This window comes from Colius striatus, chromosome 12, assembly GCF_028858725.1.
Source record: "Colius striatus isolate bColStr4 chromosome 12, bColStr4.1.hap1, whole genome shotgun sequence".
NCBI lineage: Eukaryota > Metazoa > Chordata > Aves > Coliiformes > Coliidae > Colius > Colius striatus.
This window is the reverse complement of record NC_084770.1, coordinates 1,403,380-1,426,212: the sequence shown is the minus strand read 5'-3', so window position 1 is coordinate 1,426,212 and position 22,833 is coordinate 1,403,380. Positions and strand designations below refer to the sequence as shown.

The window sequence follows — 22,833 nt, the reverse complement described above, 5'->3', positions numbered from 1 at the left end:
AGAAAGGAATGTATGGATAGAGCACTCACAGAGCTGCATTTCCTTCAAACGTTCCTCTACATATTCACTGACTTGGATCCCATCAGAGATATTACCCTGTTATTCCTCTTTGTGTCCTTTCCAGCTCTTCTAGATCATTTTTGAGAGATGGGCAAAGAGAGGTGGCAACAATCTCTAACTATGGGATCCAGCCATAACAGAGGCATTACAGCACTGAGAGGGCGTCGAGGGAGAAGATGAACTCAAAGCACATTGCTCAAATCACTTCACCATGCCCAGATTCCTTAGTTGTCAATAGGTAGGACAAACAAGAGACCACTGAATACTCCCTCTGGTGTCCACAAATTACTTTTAGTCCTAAGAAAATCAAGAACTATGCAATTTAGAGATTGTATGTGGTAAACGTAACTGTTCCTATCACATGCCACAAGTACAGTCCTGAACAGGCAGATAAGCCACATTTATGGTGGAAAAGCCTGGGCAAAGGTATAAAAAACTTCCATAAAGGCTGACAGAATCCACCAGCTTTATCCCAATATTTAGGAGCTCTGAGAAGCTGTTCAGTTGACTTGCCCATTACCTGCTCCTCTAGCTGCAGTGCTGCAGGCTGGGAAGCACTGGTGATGAAATGAAAATGGCAGAGGAATGACTTCTGTGAGTTTCTTTGTCACAAAACAGACAAGCCTGCTTAATTCCTCTCGCTGTATCACTATGTGAAACACTTGCTGAGATTTACAGGTCATTCTCAAAAGACACCAGACAAAAGGAAAAGTAAAGTTCAAATGGAAAGGGCAAATTTATGGCTGAAGTAGTGGATTCTTTCCAGGGCCCCTTCCAAAATTCTGTTGTGATGAATCATTTACCCTTAGATCTGTAAATTGAGGATAAGAATACAACACAGATGTTGTTGTGAGACCTCAAACATTTATGACCCTCAGCTGGCAGGCGCCTGTCTAAGTGCTAAGTATCATTATTATTCTCTCCAAATCTGAGTCCTCCTGTCAGCAAGTGTCTCTTTCCAGGGCTGGAACCACTGTCTGCCCAGACGGAGTCCAGAAAAAGCAGACAGCACCCCATTATAAAGAAACATGCAGCTGTGCTCATCTCAGCATAAAGGCATCAATTTTATTCAGCGCTGTCAAACGCAGAGTAATTATACAGGGCAGGACACAGGGACCCTGAAGCAAGTGTCCTGAAAGAGACCCCTCTCATTCAGCTGAATAAGATGCCTTCAGCCATTTGCACTGATAAACCATTATCAAGCCCTACCCGCTCACAAGCCCTCTCTGCCATCCCATAGACCCTCCTCTATTGCAAGCAAAGGGAAGTGTTGGACGGGCTAAGCCGTTACCATAGCAGCCACTCCTCTCCCCCTACCCACTCCCACCATTATGGAATTATCCCATTCTGAAATGTCCTGTTGTGTCTATTAATACCAGACTTTCCCCAAACAATGCTTCTCTCCACCCTCCTAAAAACATCAGGGGACTCCAAGAAGTCTGTGTTCACACTGGGAGTTCAGTAGCAGCCTTTAGGAAGCACCATGAACACTGGAATATTCATACAGTATATTCATATCTATAACAGCAGCCTCAGTGCCAAGAGCTCAGCTGGGATGAAGACTGCTCTTCAGTGCTAGGGTGTACTCTCCCCTGCCTTGTGTGACTGAGCTGATAATGCACTATCAGAGCTAGAAGGACACTATATAGAGGGGCTCCTCTCTCCACCCTCAGCAACTCTGCAACTGTGTGCTCTTTTGGCATCGTCTTGCTTCCACTGCTGCTGCTTCTATTTGGTTTGCTGTCATCAGAAGCAGTTCCTTCAGATTTTCTCCAAAAGGACCCTACACTCCACCCACAGGACTGCACTGTGAAGAGGTAAGAGACAAACTTCTATTAGCAGAATAACGGAGGAGCTTTCCTAACGGCATTAGTTTTAGCCAGCGCCAGTGAGGTGGAAAGGCACAGGCACAGAGGCAGATGAGTCTCGTGCAAATGTCTGAAACTAAGAACAGGCAGCGTTTTTTGAACTTCAAAGTACAATTTCCTCACCCTTCTCTACATCACTCTTCCCAAACATCAAAGTTTTCAAACTTCTGTACTTAATGCACAGGCATTTGTGTTGGAAAAGCTGACACAGCTGTATGGTACGCCCGGCGGGAGGCTTGGCAGGGAGTCACTCAGGAGAGGGGTTTTACTCAGAAGTAGACTATTTCTAACGGAGAGCACTTTCAGTGACACACAGGAGACACTCCCATTTGATGAGACAGTACACCTATAATCATAAAATCCCACAAACGACCATAATCCCAAAGCAGAAACTGCTCTAGCTGAGAACCAAACCAGCAATTTCTGACATCCACTACAGATTCTAACATACAGTTCAAATTGATCTGCAGTCAGCATTATAATGAAAGCTCCAAACTAGCCAGGTGACTAACACACAATGAGCTAAGTCTTTCTTCTGCTTATGAATTGTTTCACTAATGATAGATAGGGCATCTGCTGAAAGAGTAGCCAGGTTGTGTCTACCTGACAGCCCTGTGGATTATTTTGCTTATTTCTGAGCAGAAGAGAACCAGGGCATAAGGCACAGTCAGGGTGCAGGCAGTTCAAACAAGCAGTGGCACTCTCATTTCAGCTCAGCCCTGGGAGGCCTGGGAGAATGGCTCATTTCAGAACAGGGCTCTGTTCAGCAACACGTAAATCACTAAACCCCGCACGACACCGAGAGCGCAATCCAAGCAGAAAGGATTGGACAAAGAGCCATACTCCTAAAGGACTTTTCTGTGGAGTCAAAGCCTCTTGCACCATATAGCACAAAGTCCACAGTCTAAGTCATTTGGGAAGGTTCCTAGTTGCTCTTAGCATTCATACAGACTAGTACAAGAGGCTTTCTAGGACTTCTGAGGGCTTGTTTGTAACAAACCAGTAAGTAAGAAGTTTTAAACACATGTCTTTTAAATTGATAGGCAAAACAGAAGTGAAACTGCAAGAGGCTTTCCACATTGTCTACAGAGCACACTGTTAAAGAGCTATTACTTTTGTAAAGTTGTAGCATTTTCTTGAAAACCATCAATTCTGAAATGAGCTCAACAATGAATTCCCGTGACCTGTCAGCTCTTGTGCTCAACCACTCAAGTGCTACACCACAACCTGCCATAAACAGACAGAACTGTAAAAAAGCCACCAAGCCTTTATTAAAATTCTCTTCTAATTAAAAACCTAAGCAAAATGAGAAAGAAGTCCTCTTCCCTTTTCTGTGATTTTTGATCAGGCAATTAAAACACCTCCCTTCACTTTGTTCTAGAAAGTAAATTAGGTAACAGCAGCTCTTCTATTCTCACTTGAAAAGACTGAATCTGTTTCTGTTTTGTCCTTAGCTCTATGCCTCTCCCTTCCTGACATTGATATACTGGACTTCTAGGTTGCTCTGACATTCTCCTTTTTACTCCACCCCACTATATTTTGCAGTAATAATGTGTTCAGCAATAAATCCATGGCAGACTCAATGCTGCCATCAGTGAGGAGGAAACTCTCAACCTTTAAGTCTCAGCTGTTCCAAGTCTGGCACTGACATTCAGCTGAATCTGCATCCCAAAGATCTGCATCAGGTCTAACAGAACCAGTTCCACATACCATGCTGCAAACCCCCTTGTGTTTAGCTTGTAAACAGAGGAAAAAGTCTGCTTGCTGCTTCACTTCCTGAAATGATTGCATTAGCAAGACAAGAGACATCCCTGCCTGTTCCATTAGACAACCCTTGCTTCTGTCTTTTCAGCTGACCCAAGCCAGCATTTACTGCTTAACCCACAGTGTCACAACCACATATAGGCTAATGCTTAGCCAGCAGACTACCTGACCACTGACAGGTGTGTATATAAAGATCACATTTTTCAACGATGAAAAGCATATTTAAACAAAGTCCCTGACACACAGAAGGGTGACATAGCCAGAAGATCAGGTGCTAGGTCCCACTGTAAATTGACAGCCAGTAAAAAGGTGCAGTCTCATCGTGTTTCTCCTTTTGTATGCAACAGAAAAATACATTCTTCAACTAATTCTACCCAAGAAGGACAAGCATTTGAGCTTTCAACACTGCTATCACACACAAACTTCAAAGCCTTGTGCTCAAAAATCATTCCAAGTTTTTCTTTTAAGGGACAAATAAACACTAGAAACAAAAATTGAGGGCTCCTTTGCAAACCCTGGAAACTCACAAGACAAAAACTGCCACAGGGAATGTTCCTTTTGCACGTGAAAGCAAGATTTCAGATGTATTTTACAGATAAAATATCCCCTGGAAAACAGGGCCGTATAGTCTTCCTTGTACATGCACTTCTAGTAATTCCAAGATAACAATTTGCTGCCATCTCTAGGAGTACAAAGAAGCATGAAGTGTACCCACACTCTCAGACCTAGTCTTTTTTGTGCCATAAACACTGCAGGGTATGTGGGCAATGCATGGAAGAGGAAGGCCCCTCAGTGGCCACACAGAGAAGTTTTGGTTTCTGAATTTCACTCAATCTCTGTCTCTTCAACTGTGGACTATGCAGAAGTGGTCTAGCATATAAATCCCTAGCTACTGTAGTCTTCTGTCCACCTGAAAGTGACAGCAGCTAAACAAAAGACAGTAGTTGCCATGGGTCTGCTCTTAATCCCATCTCAGTTTCTTAATCAGCCACCCATAATTTTAGACATGTGAATAATCATTTCTGTGGAGAAGCCAGATGCATTGTGTAATGCCTTGGACCAAGTAAGACTTCAGCAGATAGCATAGCTTCTGCCTGAAAATTTCAGCTAAAAATGTCAGCAACCAGCTTAAAATTTGAACCCTGGTAGAGGAAAATGGATGTATTCAAAAGATGCATTTAATATTATGGAGAAATGGTCAATCAGCACAAAACACACCGGTGAGCACAACAGAGGTACTGCAACACCTCTGGGGAATCCAAGAAACAGAGACAATGCTGGTGTCTCAGACTGCCTGCATCTCCCTACACCTACATCCACAGATGAGAAATGTATGAAAAGCCTTGGGTAGGTGCCCAGAGAATCTTATCACTTTGTGTTGATGCTGTTCAGGACTCTGCAGACAAGAAAAGAGACTGGGAAAACTAAGTTTAGTTTTACTAAGCTGCTACTTGGAAAAGGCCCTGGAGAAGCTACAGTGGAGGTCAGGCTTCTAAAGGAAGAAGAGAGTTATGCTGGGAGAAGCGAGCTGCAGGGAAGGATGACACTAACCAGCAACTGACAGCATGGGCATTGCTAACAACCTTTTCTGAGTCAATTCAGTGTTTCTTGCATTTGCCTTAAGTATAGGACTTTAGAGTAAATGAATTCTCAAAGATTTTCAGGAGCCCTGTGTTTTTTTAAGTAACAGCAATACCTGACCTGTCTTCCACCTCTTCTAGGAACAAGAGAAATTGTAAGCTAGGTGACCTCACAACAGATAGCTGTGCTCAGAAAAGCTGACTCATTACGAGCTTTTCAGTCCTGAATCAGGCTTTTCAATTGAACATAGCAAATGCTTTCTAGCTAGACATACAGAACCCTCTTCCACTCTCCATACACATAAGCACGTCACTACCCTGTTACTCAGCTGGTCTCAGCTAGCTCTTTTGTTCCTTGAGGAGGAATTAATTGGTCTGGAAAGCCCAGACAAGCAGGAGGTATTCAGAATTTTAACACAGGAGTCTAAAATCAGACTGACCTGTCATATGAAATACACCACTGATTTCCATGGGTAGTTTTTTGGTTGGGTTTTTTTTCTTCACAAAACAGGCTCTTTTATAACACTGTCTCAACTCTTTCAGGTTTGAGGGGACTTTTTTTCTTCGAAACTGTGGTGGAAAGGAAATGCAGGACCCAGTAGATCCCTCAAGCCTACTCTTCAATTGCTCCAGTCAATCAAATTTCTCTTTGGAAACATCAGAACAATGTGGCAAAGAGACCCACCTCGAGAATATCCTTTTTGCCACTTTCTACTTTGTTGACTTCATCCTGGCTTTTGCTGGCAACGCCTTGGCTCTTTGGCTCTTCATCCGGGACCAAAAGTCAGGCACGCCTGCCAACATTTTCCTGATGCACCTTGCTGTGGCTGACCTGTCCTTTGTGCTGGTCCTGCCCACCCGCCTGGTGTACCATTTTTCTGGTAATCACTGGCCATTTGGCGAGATTGCATGCAGACTCACTGGCTTCCTTTTCTACCTCAACATGTATGCCAGTATCTACTTCCTGATGTGTATCAGCGTTGACCGTTTCCTAGCCATTGTGCACCCTGTCAAGTCCATCAAGCTCCGCAGGTCCCTTTACGCCCATTTGGCGTGTGCCTTTCTATGGGTTATAGTTGGGGTGGCGATGGCCCCTCTGCTGCTCAGCGTGCAGACAGTCGAGATGAAAGGCACGACCATCTGCCTGCAGCTCTACAGAGAAAAGGCATCACGCCACGCCCTCGTGTCCTTGGCAGTGGCATTCACCTTCCCCTTTGTTACCACAGTGACTTGCTACTTACTGATCATCCGAAGCCTCAAGAGTGGGAGCAGAGTTGAGAAACACCTGAAGGAAAAAGCTATCAAAATGATCATCATGGTTCTGATGATCTTTCTGATTTGCTTCGTACCTTACCACGTCAATCGCTACATTTATATTGTCCGCCGCAGCGGGACCAAGGCTTCCTGCGAGACTCAGCGCGCTCTGGCGCTGGGGAACCGCGTCACGTCCTGCCTCACCAGCCTCAACGGGGCCTTGGACCCTGTCATGTATTTTTTTGTGGCCGAGAAATTCCGTGAGGCTTTGTGTAAGCTCTTTTGTGTTAAAAAGACTGTACGGTTACCTCAAACGTGTGAAGGCAAGACAAACGAAAGCTCACTAAGTGCTAAATCTGAACTGTGAAGGTGAGCCTGGGCTCTGCTTTGACCTGAGAACACTCTTCCACCCAAATCAGCTGAGAGCACAAAGATGCAGCAAGAATCTGGAATCCAGGGTCCCACGCATCCTGAGGAGGGAAGTTATTTTAACAAGGCTGCAATTAGCGAGAACCCCTCTGACAACGGAGACCAGATGTTTTTGTCTTACTGAAACTGCAACCAGAAGTACAGTTCTACTGATTTCTAAGATGTGAAACTGAGGGCTGACCACTTCGGAATAGGGAAGGGAGCAGAGAGGCTATGAAATGGCCATTCAGAAAACATAACCAAAACAACTTAATTCCCAAAGCACTCACTAATGACTCTCCTTTGCACAATGAGTAAAGCCCACTGCTAAATTTTACACTGTGCCAGCAGGATGGATTCACTCCTGAGGCTGACCTTCCTGCTGAAAAGACAGCAAGCTTGAGCGTTTTGTTCAAGGATCTGAATTCAAAGTGTTCATACATAGTAAACAGAGATTTAGTGTCACTAAATGACAGCACAAGAAGACCACAGTGCTGCAATTCACCCAGCCTGGATTGGACTTGGAATTTTTTTACCTCTTCCCAGCATTCAGAGTTGGAGATGAGCACTAAACTACAGACAACCTTTTCCATCTGACTTTATCTCAAAGCTGCAGACAGAGGTCAGACAATATTTAGGACAATGCCCCTTTCACATTGTTCCCTGCAAAGCATCAGATATCCTGAAAAGCCTCAAACTGAATGAATGGAAAAGGACTATTTAGGAATATGGCATTCATCTTTACTACATAGTGAACCATAAAAGTACAAACCCAAATGGCAGAAGTGGAGAAAAGTAAGCAGATGAAGAAGTGAAGCCTACTTTGTCCAGAAGAGACTTCTGTCTTTGAGGTGTTCTACAATTATTTTTCATGACTTCTCTAGCAAGGCTATTCCTTCACTACAGATGCAGTAGGGATTATCTTCACTGTCCTCACTGATACAAACTGCAGCCAGTGGAATATGTCTGGAAATGGAAGGGAAGACCAGGCACAAGGAGAAGTGGAAAGAAGAACCCAAGAGTTTCCTATACTATTTACTGCAAGACTGCTTCTATGCTATGGAGACAAATATGATAGGAAATCTCATGAGAGGTGAATGATGTATTTTATGTGCAGATACCTACACACACAAATCCCTTTTCTACGCTTTTGGGAATGAGCTCCTTACCATTTTAGATTTGGTCCACAAATTATGAAATGAAACCTACTTTATCTTGCTTAGACTGCTTTCCCTAAACACACCCCAAGTGCTATCACAGCAGCCCATTCTAACAAGCTTAAGTGTCAAAAGAAACTCAATTATGCCCAGCTCCAAAAACTAAGGCACAGAGGTAGCATCCAGGATGGTAGAGAAGAGGGAGTTGAGAGGAGTCCCTGCTGGACAGGGTACAAGTATAGAACCTTTCCTTTCTTTCTTCACTAGTTAGTGAGAATATAAACCCTAGGAAAGTACTAGGCTGTGCTCAAGACATACGAAAGCCTGAGACTGACTATGAATTGTGAGCCACTGTCTGATAACTGCTGACTGCTAGATGGTTTATTTCGTTATCCTGCTTTTGTACAAGTTCCTCTCTATGTCTTTATTTCTTACTTCTGAATTAAATGCATTAATCCATCTTTAGGACTCATTTTGTTATTTAAGTATATAAAATGAATGCTTTCCAGGGACCAGATGAATTGCCTGCTGAACAGGCTTTGCCGTCACTCATGTTATTCTCTTGGCCTTTTCCTGTATCTTGATTCCTACTCAGCAGTTTAATTTGATACCTAGCCTGCCCAGCATCCAGCCCATCCCTTTTTGTCACTTGCTATTCAGCCTTTTGCCTGAAATCACTTTCTTTTCCAAAACTCATCCACTAAAATGTGAGTTTCTGCTCTCTCTGTGTTTCATTGGCTGAAGAATGCTGTTCTCCATTCCCTATCCCATCTCCCAACAGGCTATTCCTTAAAGCTTCTGCATTGCTTCAAACTTTATTCCTCAGCGTACAACTGACTGACCACTCTCAACATCTCACTACTCTATCAGCAACATACTGACAACATTTTCAGAGCTCCTGCTCTCTTACCTGCCAGCATTCTTCACAAAGCCCAGGTCAGCAAGTGCTATGTCACAGAGCTCACAGCGGAAGCATTCTGGGTGCCAGTTGTTGTTCATTGCCTTGATAACACGGCCAATAATGAACTCACCTGCAAAAGGAAAGCAACACCTTGAGATGGATGCAGAAAGCAGCCCTGTCAAAAGCCCACTGTCCTTCATAATCCTCCCACTGTAATTCCACAAGAACGATTACAGTCTAACTCTGAAAAAAACCCCAATTATTCCCACGACCTGGACATTTCAAATCACTGTTGGTACCACGCTTTGCTTCCCTCCAGAGCTCCCACTCCTTCCATAGCCTCAGCAATCCCAGCCCAGGGCTGGATGTCACTGCAACAGTGGGAGGTTTGCACAGCCCTGTAGCTGTTACCCTGTGGTGTTGACATGCCCCACATCTTACCACATTCCCCACAGCAGGGAGCAAACAGCATCTGGAAGTCATGTTCACAGTACTTCCGACCTTCAAACTGTGAACAGAATGAGAGAAGGAGGCCTCATGAATAACTGAACTACTCTTACATCTTGATATCTCAACATGACTTGCCATCAAAATGACCCAGGTCAGTCAAGTTTTCCAGTTCCAGCCCCTCCTCACCCATTTGTAAACTCCTTTGGATTTTTCTTAAATATCCAGATATGGCTTCTGCCTCTGGGTGAATTGGCACAGCAAATAGTTAAATTAACAGCAGTGCTCCTACAAGAGGGTAAAAATCTTGAAGTATCCAAACCCCTTTTCCAATAGGTGTCTTTAATTTCATTTTTGCCTCTTTTCTTTTGCTCAGTCACAACATCTCTTCCTACACGAGGCTAAAACGTGGGGCAAATCAAGAATGCAACATGTTTAAAAGAATGTGTTATTCCAAATATGTGCTCACATATATTCTGTAAAAATAACCCTGTTTTTTAAATGGGTTCACCACTTTCAGTTGCTCAAGTGGAAAAGTTTAGTACAGAATGTCTAAAAATAAAGACAAAATTTCATTTCTATCTAATGAAATATTAAGAATAATTTTCTATTTTCTTTTTAAAATACCTCTTAGCCAAAGAGCAAGCACACAGCTTTTGTTGTTACTGATACATAGGTAGGAGTATGTGAGAAGAAAACAAATATTAAGTCAGAAGCCTGTCAAAAAAATTGCAACAAAGGTTTATGGCTAAGAGATGAAACATGCAAGAGAGATGGAGATTCCTATTTCTGCCAGAATTTTCACCCAGTTCCTCATGTTCTAATGAAGCTATTTCTCTTCTCCCACACACAGTGTGAGAGCTCACCTCATAAAACAGTCCATCTGGGAACTGCCGAAAACACTGAGCACACACAAAGCAGTTTTCATGATAGAGCTCCCCATTGCTGTTGACAATCCTCTCTGCAGGATCAAATCGAGTCTGGCAGCGCTCACACACTGCATTGGCCAGAGCATCAGACATGTTACTGGAATAAAGACAAGAGGAAGAACATGAGCCAGGTCACAGTCAATCACATGAGTATAATCATATCATCTAACGTTTCCCAACATCTGTGAACACAACATTTCCACTGCTTTAAACTCCCTTTTAGATGGAAGCAAACAAAGCAACGAGTCAATTCAGCACTGACCTCAGTTAGAAATAATGTCCTTGCATCTCACACATGGCAGAATGAGCTCATGTAGCACATTTACCTATCACACGCTTTTGGCTGTCTCACCAGCGCTACACCCCATTGTGTCATCCTGCTAATAGCTCCACCAAACGTCCAGCAGCAGTTCACAGAGCAGCAAATGCAATCATCCTGGGATTTTCGGTCTCAGGATGTGCACCTCCAAGGATTTTCTCATGTATAATAAATCCCACCGATATCCCACTGTAGTCTCCCCTTCACTGTAGGAACTAACAGGGCATTTTCTCCTCTACCCAGCAGCTCATGTGCACAAGATCAATTTGAAAATGATTGCATATGCTGTCTGTGTCTTCTTGACAGGTCAGCTGAAACCGGCAGTGTCAAAAAGAGATGGGAAAAGAGAAGTGTCTCTGGCTGGCTTGACAAATACATCTGCTTCGCTTCCTCAGAAAGCTGAGGCTTAAAAATATCCCCAAATCCACACTCACAAATCCTGTAAAGGACATTTCCTCCAACTCCCCAAAAAATGCAAAGTAAATCTAACCTCTATCACAAAACTTTCACACTTGCCATGACGGCATGTTTAACTTCTCTATACGCCAACAGAATGCAGCTGTGAAATTGCATATCACAGCTCCAAACAGGAAGGGAAAATTCAGTAGGAGAGAGTCTCAGTTTCTTGTTGCAACGTGATCTTTAACTAGCAGACTATCCAGTAGTATAAAAAATGATATCTTTACACTTTTAGGTATAGAAAACCCCATGTTATGCCTTCTAGGCACCTTTTGAATGCTATGCAGTAGTTTTACAGATGGGAGTGTAAAAGACTCCCACCACGTCAAAAACCTCTGGAACATTTGTGTAGTACTTTTCCTAAAGCACACAACATACACACATAAATGGCTTGGTTTAGAGAGGTTTTCTTTCTTTTTACATTCAAAGCTACCTTGCAATAGATTTCCATCATTAGTGTTATTCTACAACGTGACACGCTACCTTACTGCACAGAGAACAGTAATTCAACACGCCTGTTGCACTAGCAGAAGATTATCTCCAGTCAGACACTCCTACAAAAACATGCCACTGTTTATATGCCAGGGCTTTGGGCTCTGAGCACAACTGGAACAAGCAGATAGCAGTGAAAGCAGCAGCCTCATCCTCCTGAGACAACAAAGCCAGCCCTGTGCTTCAGCTGGCTCAGCTGAGCCAAGCGTACCACATCTGCAGCCTGTACAAACATCCTGCGCCGTGACCCGGAGTGACTTTCCTTCTGCCACTGCACTTCCAAAGGTGGCAAACACCAAGGCAGCTGGTAATAACGTCTGGGACTGAGCACTAATTCAGCAGAAACTTGTTACAACTTGTTTCCTTACTGCAGTAAGAAGGAGCTTTAAAAGGAGACACGGACGGAATTAGGGACAAAAAGGAAACCCCGTGATTTCATAAACTAGAGATCACAGGCTAAGGGAACATTTTTATCCTGAGAGAACACCAAAGGAAAAGGTCAAAACAGAAACATCAGTGTTTGCAGCACAGCTGAGAGACCTAATCAGCTTAGTTTCCAGTCACCACTCTTTCAGTTACATCATGCAAATGTGTAATTTTTCCCTCCTGAAAACTGTGATGCCTGAATTCCAACACTTGAGCTAACCCATCAGCCAGGGTTAACAAGCCTCACGTCAACACCAGGGAAAAAGCTCTCTGGGTTATGGAAGAAAACCAGGTAAACACCAGCGTTCCAGTGAGTCTCATCATTTCCCACAGGTCAGCAAGTATCACACCCTGCACTCTAACAGCAAAGCATCACCTAAGGTTGTGTTTGTTGATTTTTGCTTTATAAATGTGAAATCAACTTACTTTTTTTTTGTCCCCTCCTCCAAACTGACTTTAACAGAACTCTAGGGAAGGAACAGTCCCCATCACTGCCACTGCCTGCTGGCTCAACTCTGCAAGAACAGAGCTGCCTCCGACACAACAGCAGCACGTAGCGATTCCAGCCTGCAACTGGGACAAGATGCTCCTGTCCCAAACAGCACAAGCTCTGGAGTGTGAGAATTCACATCAAACACCGCTGAATACATTTATCCCAGGAAAGATTCTCAGACAAGTCCTATGGCTGTGGTGCTGAGAAACATAATGAAGACAGAGATTCACTCATCAGGAGCCTCTGTGCTGAAATCAGCATTTGAGTAACCCCACAGTAATCTCTGACTTCCAAACAGTAGAAAACCGAATAGGAAAGTGAAATTCTCAGTGAAAGCCAAACACATCCTTGTTCTGTTCTCTCACTGTCTGCCCTTAGGATAAAGTACAACTTCAGATTTAATTTTTAACTCTCAAAAAAGTAATTTACCTCACTCTTTTGCCAAAGCAAAAGAATGTCAAGAGTCCCAAGAGTTTGTTTACCACTCTGCTGATGCATCATGAGGCAAAAGGTCCAACCCCTAGCTCAGGAATTTTGGCCAAAATATTCCAGTACTGTTTTAGCAACAGAACATAAAATACAGTGAAAAATCACCAATGATTTTACAAAACAGCATAGAACAAGAACTTCAAAGACCTGGAGACAGAAAACATGAAATAAAAAACCAGAATGTTTGATCTATAAGGACTCTGCTGATGTTCACAAGGTTTCTTTAGTGGCATAAGAAAGAAAATCATGATACAGCCTGAGCTGTCCAAGAAATGCCACAATGCACATGAGCATACATGACAGAAACTATTAGTCCAGAAAAAAATAAAGGATCTGTACAGAAAATAACACAGTCCTTTGCCTCAACGGTAATACAGTTGAGATTTGTTGGGGAGAGCCATGCAGGAGACAACTAAACCACACATCAGCTCCTAACCGATGCACCTTCTGTAATACAAACCAGCAGCTCTGACTTATTGATAATCACACAGCAGAGAGGTAAAACTCGAGCTCTTTTCACTCATGACTTTGCCTCTATTTTTAGTTAAGATGTTTTATTCTTTTACACTGAAGCTAAAATTTGCAACTTTGGCATTGCCCTGGAGGTACAACTCTGCATTTATTCACAAGTTTTCCTTTCACATATGCCATAGCTTCTTAATCTCCCTCAGCTACACACCCCTGTGTGCCCTTTTCCTCGTGTGAAAACATTTCTGCAAGGCTAAAATTAACCAAGGCTGGAAGGAGGAGGAAGGACAGTTCTAATTCAGAGCAGTTTCATGATTCAGTTTACTACTGCTGCAAAAACACTCCTGCCAGCAGCATGAAAAAGGCAATACCTCGTGATGGTAGTGCCAGGAGTGACCAAGAAACTTTGACTTGCTGTGTCAATTGCAACATATTTAGACCTGAACCCTTCTCCCAAAGGACAGTCTCCAATACAGAGTGCTGCTTGTATTCTGCTTGCTCATTGGTTTTTTGCTGTTCGGTAAAACACAGAATCTTCCCCTGTTTTAACAATAAGCTGGTGACACAAAGACAGGAAAAGCTATTAAAACATGACCAGCTCCACATCCTGAAGTTATCCTGTCCTGTGCAAGCCCCAAAAATACCTGAGCACAAACAGTGCTTTTTGCACTCTTTCATTGCTATGTGCCACATCTTTAACAAATTACCTTTGTCAAAGTACTTAGTTTAGAGAAATTAGTTATTCACCATTATAATTAGATGGGAGCTTCTCAGGCTTTGACTTCTGCAAAGTATTTGCTATAAAGTAGAAGCAGTGCTCTCAAGTTGAAAAAAAACCCAAATAACAAAACACCAGAAACGTTCCTTCTCTATAAGTCATGGCAGCTAACTGGGAGACTCATCCTGTGCCACTGCTGCAGGTGCTACAATAAGATTTGACAGCATTTTACTTTCTCATATCACTAAAGTCAGCATTGATCTTTCAAAACCAGCAGTTTCAACTATATTTGGGCTGGCAAAAGTCATCTTTTTATATCATATTCTCATACAGATTCAGGAAATTTGGCATTACTACAGAAAAAAAAGAAAACCAAAGGGTTGGACTTAAATACCAAGAAAGCTCTCCAAAATGCTACAGCTTCTATACTGTTACTTCCTTTTTAAGATATCTGTCCACAGGGATCCACAGCCTGGTGACAGGCTGAGGAAAATAAAGCAAATCTAATACTTGCAGTGCTAAACAGAAGCTCCAGCCTCCAAATTAGTAGAACTCAGTATCTTAAACATGGATGGAAGGCAAAATGAACCAGATAACTAGACAACCAGGAAAACAGACAGTCTCAGATTGTATCATGTCTAAGAAATGAACTGCAGGTACAGGGAATGTTTCTGACAGAAAATACGGGTCAAAAATGATCTATTTTCTTTAACTGGTCTTGAAAACCTTTTTGGTTTAGTGTCAAAGAGTGTTCTCCATCACAGTGCTGAATGAAGAGTTACTTTAATACAGAGATGACCCAAAACCTTACAGAGACTGTAGCAAGAGAGGCAGTCAACACTGGAAGATCTAAGAGCCCAGGGCATTGCCCAAACCTCAGCAGATGGGCACCATACCTATGCTAGGGAATCCTAGAAAGGTATTCTCCACTCGTGGTAGCCTACCAGTAGAAACTGGTGTGTATATAAGACATCCCAATATGCTAACATTTACATAGTCATTTCTAGTATGTACACACAGAGAAATGCCTAGGAGAGTGGAAAGTCAAATCCCTAGAAAGCTATCACCACTTATGTGTATCACAGATGCCAAGAGCGAAGATAAAAATGAGAGCACTCCGGGAGAAGGGCTTCTTCCCACCCCCATGGCATGGTTGAGGATTTCTGGCTCCAAGTCCTCCATGTTGACAAAGACCAAAAAAGATTGGTCAACACAACAGCAGACTTTAAGACTCATTTCACAGGTAACAACTAATACAAAGACAGAAAAGAAAGAGGAAGGGCATCAGTTCATTAGCTTCTGCTGAAAAACAGCCCTCAGCTACCCTCATCACTGTTCCAAAATCTCTTCACTGCAATGGACTTGTCTCTGGACAACTTTCACAAACGGATTTAGCTTCTTTAGGGTTATTATTAAACTTATCCTAAAATGCTGGAGAAAAAGAACATAATCCCATATGTGCAACGTACGATTCCTTGTGTGTTTTATAAAACAGTTTCACCACTTCAGCATCTCTTCTCCTTGCATTGTATTTTCAGTTCATTCCCTATGTTTCTCTCAGCATATTTTCCTTGGCCAGGCAGCCCCCAATCCTTTAATGCAATAAACACTTTTTGTTCTTATTTACTGCACTGGGATAACCAAAAATAAAGAAAAACATACAAATGCAATTTATGGTGACAGGACTGACAACAGTCTGTGCGGCTCCTCGGCTCTCCTTGGCCTGTCAGCAACAGCAATTTGCTATCAGTAGCAGCCATGGGTTTAAAAAACAAAGTTCCCACTCCTTCACACAGCTCAGCTGAGAACAGGATACAATGCCCATACAAGTCAGCCTGCAGGAGAAGCCACAATCAGGTAGGCTTTTGAGACCAGCAGCAGCAACAAAAGCCTCTCGGTATTGACAGAGAAAAGAATCCTACCCCTCAGGTCCTTAGTAGTCTCCCTCTCCCTCAGTGCAATGCAAAATGTACTGCCAGTAAATCAGGGCCAATTAGTTTAAAGGACACACGTTTAGTAGTGTTTGCTCAGCCCAGGGAAGTATGAACAACATAAAGAAACATACAGGATTATGCATCTTATGGGGGGGAGGTGAAACCCTTTTATCATCAAGCAGGTACCACTTCACCCACAAGGTCTGTATGATAAGTAAGTGCTTACACATTGTTACTCTTTCTCTTCTGGGCTTCCATTATCTTAAAGGACTGATAAGATAGATCATTCCCATTCTCATTAACTAGAGGCAACACTACTTCTGGATTACTCTCATTTGCCTTAAGAAAGGGCATAAATTATCAGGACCTAGCAGGAGGGAAAAGCAAAAATTATCAGTAGCTCAAAAACTGTTGATAAAATACAAATAATTTGGCAGACAAAATTCCCAGACAGACTATAATCTTCAGCAGTGCCATCTGCTAAGTAAACCCAAAATATATGGCTTTATGCTTCAAGAACTGTGATGTGAAAAACGCATTCACAGAATCTTAAGGGTTGGAAGGGACCTCGAAAGATCATCCAGTCCAATTCCTTTTACCTAACCAGACATTGTGCCCTTAAATCACTCTGCCAGCTACAAAAACTATTTCTCCTGAACCCATCTGGCCTTATTAAAAATTCTGCCAGCACATAGTTCATATGCAAGCGTGCTCTGCCTTGCTCTGTACACGTGTCACCACAGCAACAAATACACAGCCTCTCTTCTTCAACACAGTGCAGTAGCAGCCCCTGTGCATTCTCTTCCCAAACACCACGGTCCTGCAGTCCTAGCTGTGCTGGGCTTTGGAGCAAGCTCCCTGTCCCACTCCACTCTTGGCTTACCAACGTGCCCGAGCCTGATGCAGTACATGACTGTCAGCATCAATGCTGCCCAGATCACCTCCTCTAGCAGCCTCATATAGGTAACATTGGTTTAACATTGGTCTACTTAAGAGAGACAGTTTTAAACTCTAACTTGTAAAACCAAAATCAAGGCTTGAAAAAGCTGTCATGCTTACAAATTATTAGAAATAATAATTGGAAATGGGGGGGGGAAGGTGCCTTCACCTTTTTCTGGAAGGCTTTTACAGCTGGGATGAAGCACAGCTAAATAGCTGAAAGCAATCCACACTTTGACAACGTGAGATGAGGCTGCGCATTTCCTTCCTGTCTACAGCTCACGCTGCTTTTTCAGGGCTTATTTTCTTTCCTCTCACAGGTCCCTTCTGTTTCTCACTCTTCCTGAACAGCATCCTCTCCACTCAATGGCATCAACATTTCTTTCACTACCTTCTTACTCCCCTCCTCACACATCTCACACATTCACACCCCTGGCTTTGTGAAAAAATTACCAAGTATAGCTATGGCTAGAGGGAAAACAGTGGGAAAAGGAGGGCTCTAGTGAGGAATCCATAGTTCAAACCGAGGAGTCAAACCAACTCCTCAATTACAGATCTGCCTCCTGCTAAGAAAAGACTGAAATTCAAGATTTCTGACTGCTATAGAAAAAAACTCTCCTGCGTGCTCACTGCTCTCCCCAGGGACACGGATTTCAGATCCCATATAGCTCCTGTAACTCACAGATCACCCCAAGTGCAAGAAGCCAAGTTTCATTTCATTCTTGTTCATTTCTCTCACTTCAATTAAAAGCAAGAAATCAAGTAAAAGTTTAAGCTGAAGCACGGGAACAGTAACAATCAAACCAAGCAATGGAATTGTCTGGGCAGACTGAAGGAGCTTCGGTTGTCGGGTTCTAAATCTCAAGAAGCAGCTCCACTGGAAGCTTCACTTTCTGCCAGACAGGAGTTATTTACAAAAACTAAAATCAACCAGCTTGCTATTAACAGTACAGGCAAAGACACGGACTATTGAGCCTTAAAAATCAAGGGACAGTGGAATTTCGAAGAATAACTGCATGTTATCATTTCATTCTTCCCACAGTCCCTAAATACTTCACCATTAACAACAGTAACACTAATGATGGTTCTGAACAGGCTAGTAGTGTGCTTTGAAACGGGAAAGGTTCTCCATTGGTGCTTTCCTGTTATTGTTGAAAACTGAAAGCTCTCTCATCAGGAAAATCCTTTCCTTCGTAATCTACGTGGAAATGAAAATAAACAGACTTCATCCCCTCTGGCTGTGTGCAGATAACTCCTGCTTTAAACAAAAAAAGCCCCACCACCAAACCCAAACATCTATCAGATCCTGGAAAACGCTTCAGCAATACCATTCCCTTCACCTCAGAGACATACCCAGGCACGCCAGCTGCTGACTCTGTCCTGTTGCTCAGGAGCGACCCTGTGCCACTCAGCCGATCCTGCCGGCGTTGGTAAAGTCTGGAGGATGCCAGCCCCCGAAGCCTCAGGCCAGCCATGGCACCCAATGCCACTGTGAAGGGGAAGGCAGAGAGACAACTGGAGCCAACACCAGCAAGGCTGATACTCAGTGAGTCACCTTCCTTTTGGGAGTTGCCTTTACATTTCAGAAGAGCTCAAGCAGGATGCACAGACCCCTGCTTGAGCATTGTTTCTTACAACTTGAGCTTTGTTTCTGACAACTCATCTGCCCTTCTGCTACAGTCTTAAGGATCAGACATCTCTTTCCTGTATTCCACTGGTAATTACCAGCACACAAGGACTTTGCATCAGTAACTCATTCTTTGTTACACTTGCAAAACGTATCTGTATCAATTTCATACATGAAAACAAAAAACAGTAATAATCCTGACTCTTCAAATAATTAATGCACTTGATTCAAGAAAAGTTTCTACTCAAAGCAACAGAGAAATACAGAAGCAAAACAGGTTACCACATCTCCTGACAACACACACTTTAGCTTACTGCAGACCACATCTCTAAGCCCCTGCAGGCTGCTGCACCAAGCAGTGTGTCAAGGATATGGCCAACAACAGAACCCTTCCTTCCATTTGGATAAAGCCCATTCCCAGAAACAAAGCCACAAAGACCTTTTCTCCCCAAACACGCTCCAGCCTGCAGAAGTGGCAGCAGCAGAGGGTCAGGAAGCGGGAAGAAGGAACATACTTGGCATTCCTGCCTCCACGGCTCTCTGCTGGGAACGGAACAGGGCCTTCAAACAGGAGCTTGCCCTTTCTACCGCTCCCCCTCTCCACCCACCCCTCTGAGAGCACAGCACAAGTGTCTCAGACCTGGTCTAGGCGGGCAGAAGTAACAATTTGACAATATCGTAGTCAGTGTTTAAGAGAACAAAGGGACAGGAGGGGAGGATGGGGGCATCTGAGTCAGTGTCATTTGATCAGCCTCACCACAAAAAAACATCTCCAGAGTCATTACCCAGAAATTCATTTTAGTCAGTTATAAAATATGAGTATTTCTGTAGCACCAGAGTGAAACATCCCATGGCTACAGCCTGGTAATCTACAGAGAAACAAAAAGAGAGAGAAGTGATGACTTCATCAGCGCTAAATGGTTATTCACCAGCAGAGACCTCTTCTGTCATTTAAAGAAAAATGGAAGGGTTCACTGGGATTCAGCAGAACAGGCACAAATAAAGAACATCATACTTTCAAAACCAGAAATGGTAACTCCACAATTCACCCCACATTTGGGGAGGAGTTTCAGACCTGTGACAGCAATCCACCACTACCACGGCTTTCAGAATGTGTGTGTGCTTTATCCGTTCCTACTTTATGATGTAAATGGAACAGAAGAAAAATATCCTCCATGCTGGGTGGTTTTGCTGACCTTTTACATTTTAGAGCAATAAACCCACTTTTAAAATGTAATATTAAATCACTTTTTTACTTCTAGCACAAAGCTGAATGTTAAACCACCACATTAACCTCCCTTAACCTTAAGCCATCTGGCTAAAAATCTCGTCCTCTCTCAGACACCTAAGCTTTTACACTTCTGACTCATACAACATGATTTTACTGCTTTTCAAGCCACCACTCTTCCAAAGAAAAGTATGCTCTCTTCTTCCAAAGGGAAGATGAAGGGATTGAAGGAAACAAACATCAAAACGATAACCATCCTGTGTTCCCATCCCTCACATAAACGCTCTCACTCGCTCCTCTCTTGCTGCCTTGCACATGAAGAGTCAAAATGCATGGGTCTGTCCATCCTTCCCCCTTGACAGATCACTTTTAAGAGATGGGGTTGATGCCAGAATCTTACAGCTGGGCCAAAGCAGAGGAGAAAGCAGATAGACTTCTTCTAGGCATTAACAAGGAGTTCTCCTCAGAGGACCCCTGTGCCACCAGGACAGACTACTAAGGACCTTCCAACAAGTTAAGTTTTATCTAGCGAGCCTCAGAGAGCAGACCTAGATGGAAAGATAGTAAAAATCCATTTTTCAACTCAGAGGAGTAAAAATGGCTGCTTATATCTCACAGAGATGAGACATCTCTTAGTTTAATGCAGCTACTTTCTAGTCAGAGCCAAGAACCTCTCCTAATATTCTCAACCTTCATACTCCCTCCTTCTCTTTTAAACTATTTCAATTGTAACTGCTTCATAAAACGAAGCACAGGCACAGCAGCAGCTCTCTACTGAATTAAAAAGCATCTAGTCAAACACTAGCCTAATAAAAAGTAACATACCCTTATTTCTTACCTCCACTGGGTTGTGAACAATCAATAAGCGTATCTGTAAATGCAGCTGTTCTTCTTTTGTTGACTGCAGGAAGTACATAGGCGTATCCAGATCCCAATTAGACCAAGTATAGTGATAACAACAACTTCTTACAAAAATAATTATGCCCTGAGACAGGCACTTAGGCAGCCTTTCTCCTTGGGCTTTGTGTTAGATTAATTTCTAAAGGCAATATAAAACAGCACAGGCATTTGGTACCTTTATGATTTCTAATCGACACCACAGCAATGAAGCCTTCTGAGAAAATATCTTGAATTCTGGTTTCTTTTCTACTTTGGGCATTTGACAATGTTTTGTTCACTAATCAGTCACTGATCCTGTTTCTTAGGAGTAAACCCATCCAAATAATGAGGAAAAGAAAGCCAAACAAATGGCAATCAAAACCTCCCTACAGGAATAACCAACCCCAGCCCATCCCCAAACCCAAATAATCATCAAAAAAAGCAAAAATCTAAAGGAAGACATGGACCAGACACACAAAATATAAATTACAGAAGTACTCTTCACTTATTATTGGTAATGAAGTACTATCATATTCTTCTAAAGGCACCTAAAGTTGTGTTTCTCAAGTCTGCAAAACACAGAAAGGCTGCTTGCAAACATACTCATTTTTTATCTAACACATTATCTCACACACAGTTTCTTTCCAAATGTAGTTAAACAACATGTAACTTAATAAACCAAAACCACAAGTATCTCTTCAATTTCTTTCTGTCCCATCATCTCTGGGTCTTAGCTGGAACAGACATACCCAAAGAAAGGGTGGGTTTTTTTAACAGCATCCCTTTAAACCACAGACTGCTCTTGAAACCGAGGACTGTAACAGCCACTACGGCAGGAGGCAGAGAAATAAAACAGCTCTGCCAGTCAGAATTGCTCTTTGCAAATTCCAATTATCTCACTTGGCAGTTTCCTCCGAGAAAACACAATCCTCACACTGCAACAAAGTAATTTGTGATTTCATGATAGGTGTAATACTTGAATCTCATTTGCTAAACAGTCACTTACTGTAACCATTTTCTACTATGAATGCACAGAAGTGCACATCTTTATGTTTTCTGGAATTCTATTTCTCCCTCATGCTAAAAAGCAGTGAGTGAAATGACTGCAGCTGTTTAAATTGAGGAGCCACCCTCTGCAGCTAAATGGGACAGAACACTTAAGACAGATGAAAAACAACTCCATTTTCATTGTTAACTACTAATAATGCATCAGTAATCACAGTACCTAGTGACAGTCCCTTTGTGACAAGAAAGGTGACAAGAATAATGTGTCAGCACCTTGTGTTCTCCAGTCTTCCTCACTTTAACTATCTTAACACAAAACCATTCCCTTCCCTGGGTCAAGGGTTTCAAGAGCAGAGGCACATTTATGTCATGTATCTGTCTCTGGAAGGTTCCCACTGATTGATACCATGGGGACACTCCAGCTGTGAAACAGTTCATCTCCTTCTGGAACCCTGAAAACCCCGAGTCTCAAAAGCTGGAGAACATTTGGTTACACACTGTTGACAAGACTACCAGGTAACAAACATCGACCACCACCTGGCTGAAATCCTTCTGATGACTCAGGAGCCAGTCCCAGCTGGAAAGCAACGCCCAGCAGGGTGCTTGTGGAGTGGCAATGCTCATGCGAGGTGCTGAGCAGCACAATGTTTCACAGACATGGAAACGTACAGGCTTTGTTTTGCTGGGAAACTGCCACCCTAAATGGATGATACTGAGGCAAAAGTCATTTGAATTACAGCTATGTGAAATGTCTCTGACAGAATCATTCTGTCCTAGGAACCACGGCAGACAGAAGTTCAGAGATCTTCAGAGCTGACAACCTGTCCAGGACAAACACTTCTGAAAAGACTTGCATTGACTTTCTAAAAGCTAAAGCTAAGGCCTGCTCATTTTAACAACCCTCTGCAGCACAACTGAGGAAAAGGAGACAGAAATCCTGCATTACTGTGAAGGACTGCACGCTTTGCACTGTCTCAGCTGCCTTGGAA

At 42.9% G+C, this 22,833-nt stretch overlaps 2 protein-coding genes across 5 annotated transcripts in view; one reads left to right on the top strand and one right to left on the bottom strand.

Annotated features, from left to right (window-relative positions):
- Positions 1 to 22,833, bottom strand: part of LIMS2 (LIM zinc finger domain containing 2) — a 33,428-nt gene that overhangs the window by 8,164 nt on the left and 2,431 nt on the right. For 2 of the 4 annotated variants that reach the window (XM_062006216.1, XM_062006215.1), the window contains exons 2-4: positions 10,306 to 10,465; positions 9,434 to 9,500; positions 9,002 to 9,122 (exon numbers count right to left, since the gene is read on the bottom strand). In XM_062006216.1, coding sequence (XP_061862200.1) covers positions 9,002 to 9,122; positions 9,434 to 9,500; positions 10,306 to 10,461 — 344 coding nt within the window. In that variant the 5' untranslated portion in view covers positions 10,462 to 10,465. Of the gene's footprint in view, positions 1 to 9,001; positions 9,123 to 9,433; positions 9,501 to 10,305; positions 10,466 to 18,458; positions 18,609 to 20,798; positions 20,822 to 22,833 lie in introns of those variants that run through there. The other 2 variants (XM_062006217.1, XM_062006214.1) reach the window with 2 other exon arrangements.
- On the top strand, positions 1,694 to 8,551 carry GPR17 (G protein-coupled receptor 17). Its single transcript, XM_062006218.1, has 2 exons — positions 1,694 to 1,877; positions 5,816 to 8,551. Exon 2 carries the CDS (start codon positions 5,859 to 5,861, stop codon positions 6,891 to 6,893), a length of 1,035 nt encoding a protein of 344 aa, XP_061862202.1. The 5' UTR covers positions 1,694 to 1,877; positions 5,816 to 5,858; the 3' UTR covers positions 6,894 to 8,551.

Coding starts and splice junctions, on each gene's coding strand:
- GPR17 (XM_062006218.1), top strand. CDS start 5,859: ATGCAGGACCCAGTAGATCCCTCAAGCCTACTCTTCAATTGCTCCAGT.